General features: G+C 37.2%; 1 protein-coding gene across 1 annotated transcript; it reads left to right on the forward strand.

Moving 5' to 3' along the window:
- The first annotated feature begins 490 nt into the window (after positions 1-490).
- On the forward strand, positions 491-1,443 carry LOC311624651 (density-regulated protein-like). Its single transcript, XM_084888172.1, has one exon. It carries the CDS (start codon positions 570-572, stop codon positions 1,185-1,187), a length of 618 nt encoding a protein of 205 aa, XP_084744298.1. The 5' UTR covers positions 491-569; the 3' UTR covers positions 1,188-1,443.
- The last annotated feature ends 2,735 nt before the right edge of the window (positions 1,444-4,178 follow it).

The raw sequence follows: 4,178 nt of genomic DNA on the forward strand, positions 1-4,178 counted from the left end.
AAGAACAAGCTACCATAATATTTAATTCGTGCGTGTGTGTATGTGTGTGTGTGTGTGTGTGTGTGTGTGTGTGTGTATTAATACCACTAACGAAAGTGGTATTTGCAATTAAAAGTCATAACATTTTGCGGAAACCGGTTTGGCTCAGTGGATAGATCATGGGCCTGTGGACTGAAGGGTCCCTTGTTTGATTCCGGTCAGGGGCATGTACCTTTGGTTGTGGGCACATCCCCAGTGGGGGGTGTGCAGAAGGCAGCTGATCGATGATTCTCTCTCATCGATGTTTCTAACTCTCTATCCTCTCTCTTCCTCTCTGTAACAATTCAGTAAAAATCATAGTTTGGTTTTAAAAAAAAAAGACATAAAATTTATAGTAGCATCTAAAAAATAAAATACTTAAGTATAAATCTCACAAAATGTGTACAAGATCTATAAGAGGAAAAATATAAAACTAATTAGTGAAATCAAGAATAAATAAATGGAGCTCGGGTGGCCCGGGCCGGGGAAGAGGAGTCGCATGTGTCGGTTCAGTAGGCGGTAGTGGCGAGAGCGGAGGCGGCGGCGGCGGTATGACCGCCCTGGTTTGTGAGATGGCTGCTGACATTTCTGAATCCGGGGGGCATGATTGCAAAGGAGACTCCAGGAGCAATATCAAGTTAGATGCAGATTACCCACTCCGGGTCCTTTACTGTGGAGTGTGTTCATTACCAACAGAGTACTGTGAATATATGCCTGATGTTGCTAAATGTAGACAGTGGTTAGAGAAGAATTTTCCAAATGAGTTTGCAAAACTTACAGTAGAAAATTCACCCAAACAAGAAGCTGGAATTAGTGAGAGTCAAGGGCCAGCAGGAGAAGAGGAAGAGAAGAAAAAACAAAAGAGAGGTGGAAGGGGTCAAATAAAACAAAAAAAGAAGACGGTACCACAAAAGGTTACGATAGCCAAAATTCCCAGAGCAAAGAAGAAATATGTAACAAGAGTGTGTGGCCTTGCAACTTTTGAAATTGATCTTAAAGAAGCACAAAGATTTTTTGCTCAAAAATTCTCCTGTAGTGCCTCAGTGACAGGGGAGGATGAGATCATCATTCAGGGAGACTTTACAGACGACATCATTGATGTCATTCAGGAAAAATGGCCAGAGGTGGATGATGATAGCATTGAAGATCTTGGAGAAGTGAAGAAGTGATTTTGAAAATTTGCCTGTATTTAATGGTCTGAACTGAGAGTTGATATGGCCAAAGGGGAGAGGCCTTTTGGGAAAAAAAAATATTTATCCTACAGTAAAACTGTGGACTACCCTCGCCCTTGGCATTTTCACTGTTCTGTACAAGGCTGCTTATGTTTTTATTTTTTATTTTTATTGCCAAAGTCTGATGAACAGGGAGACTGTCATGCTTATGCATGAAATAGAATTTAGTCAAATAAAAATTTTTGGTCACTTGGTCCTGACTTTTCTCCTTCTGTCTTTTAAACTTTTTCTTTTTGGAAAAACACTGTAGACTTTTTGTGGGAAGTTTGTGTATCATTTTCCAATTGATCGTGATTTAATCTGGTTTAAAGCTGAGTGACGTTTTAAAGAATTGTAATTGGGCTTCATCCCCAGGCATAATTATCTCCTTGCTTCTTCGGTGTGTTAGTTCCGAGATGCCTGAGCATCTGATAGATTTGTGATTGCATGGGCTTCATTGTTACCAACGAAGTCCACTTTGTAGGCCCATAAACGTACCGTTGGCTGGTGTTGTTCAAGCTGTTCTGAATATTATTGATCAAGTATCTGACAAGCCTTAAAACCATCTGCATTGTTTGACTCAATAAACCACTTCTTTGACATTATCCTTAAGGTATGTCTTAGGTTCATCAAGATGTTACTCCTACTATCAAACAAATTGCAAATGATATAAAGGAACAATTGAGAGGTGGTTAAAGAAATGATGGTGCATCATATAGTAGACTATTACACCTCTATTTTAAAATATTTTCCAAGAGAACTTGGAAACGTGTTTAATAATGTTAAGTAGGGGCAGACCCCAAATCCGTTTTATACACTGTCATCGTTTTGAGTGGAAGGCCATTTATAGAGGCTGGGAGTTCTTGTTCTGGTTATCTGAGTGTAAAGTTTTGCTAACCAGTTGCAGATATTATAAACCTTTGTTCAATAGGTTGTCTGGGAAATAGCAACTAAAACATGTTTTTCTCACAAGAGAAACTGACCATTATAATGAATGCACTAAACAAATTTAGATTTTTGTTTTTATAAAGGTCTTAAGCCAGGTGCTACAAGTTGAAAAGAAGACTGGTGGTATTTTAAATTGCTACAGATTCCTTTAATAAATTTAGAACCTATTGTTTATTGCCATGCAAATTACAATCTTGAATGTTTTTATAAATAATTAAAATCTTAGAATGTGTAGTAAAGATGTAAATTTAAAAAAAGAAATTCTGCATTAACTGAATTTTACTAAATATGATTATTTGATGAATTTATCCATCGAGACTATGTGGTATGTGTTATGTATGCTGTTGGTGCTGGAAGATGTCTGTATGCCTGTATGTCAGTTCTTGGCAAATGCAGTTTCAATATATATATAGCCAGCAGTGGATATTACTGCAGGAAAATGCAGGATTAAAATTGTCCTTGTGTATAAAAAAAATAATAATAATAAAAAAGAATAAATAAATGGAGAAAGATTTCATGTTAATGAAAAGGAAGAATCAACGTTGTTGAGATGTCAGTTGTTTCTAACTTGATCTGTAGATTCAGTGCAGTTCTTTTTTTTTTTTTTAAATATATTTTATTGATTTTGTACAGAGAGGAAGGGAGAGAGATAGAGAGTTAGAAACATCGATGAGAGAGAGTCATCGATCAGCTGCCTCTTGCACACCCCCTACTGGGGATATGCCCACAACCAAGGTACATGCCCTTGACCGGAATCGAACCCGGGACCCTTCAGTCCTCAAGCCGACGCTCTATCCTTTGAGCCAAACCGGTCTCGGCTCAGTGCAGTTCTAATGAAAATTCCAACAAGTTACCTTGTGAATATCCACAAACTGCTTCTAAATTTCTGAAGAGAGGCAAAGACTCAAGAGTAGCCAACTCAGTAATGAAGGAAAAAATAAAACAGGAAGACTTGACACTACCAGACTTCTAGACTAGCTATAAGGTGATAGTGATCAAGATTGTATGGTTTTAGCAAAAGAATAAGACAAATAGATCAGTGGAACAGAATAGAGCCCAGAAATAGACCCACAGAAATATAGTAATCTGATCTTTGAAAGAGAAGCAGTGCAATACAGTGGATCAAAGACAGCCTTTTACTAACTGGTGTGGGACAGCTGTACATCCACATGCCAAAAAGCATGAATCTAGACACAGACCTTACACCCCTTCAAAAAAATTAATTCAAAATGGATCATGGGACTAAATGGGGAAAAAAACAAACCCTAGAAAACTAGAACATAAGAGAAAACCTACATGGTCATGGGTACAGCAGTGACTTTAAATGTAACGCCAGTGGCATGATCCATGAAAGAAATAATTGGTAAGCTTAACTTTATTAAAATTTAAAACTTGCCAAATCCAGTTTGTCTTAGTGGATGGAGCATCAGCCTGTGGACTGAAGGGTCCTGGGTTCGATTCCAGTCAAGGGCATGTACCTTGGTTGAGGGCACATCCCCAGTAGGAGGTAGGCAAGAGGCAGCTAATTGATGATTCTCTCATGGATGTTTCTGGCTCTCTATCCCTCTCTCTTCCTCTCTGTAAAAAATCAATAATATATATATATATATATATATATATATATATATATATATGTGTGTGTGTGTGTGTGTGTGTGTGTGTGTGTATGTATATATGTGTATGTATATATATGTACACATATATATGTGTGTGTGTGTGTGTGTGTGTGTATATATATATATATATATATATATATATATATAAATATAAAATTTAAAACTGCTCCATAAAACACAATGTCAAGAGAATGAGAAGACAGGACACAGACTGGAAGAAAATATTGCAAAAAGCATACCTTATAAAGGACTAAGAAACAAAACAACAACAAAACAACAAAACACACCTAAAAAATAAGAAAACCTGTTTAAAAATAGGCCAAAGACCTTCACAGACATCTCACCAAACAGCATGTGAAACGATGCCCCACATTATATGTAATCA

The sequence above is a fragment of the Pipistrellus hanaki genome (assembly GCF_964339955.1).
Source record: "Pipistrellus hanaki genome assembly, chromosome: 6".
NCBI classification, from domain to species: Eukaryota; Metazoa; Chordata; class Mammalia; order Chiroptera; family Vespertilionidae; genus Pipistrellus; species Pipistrellus hanaki.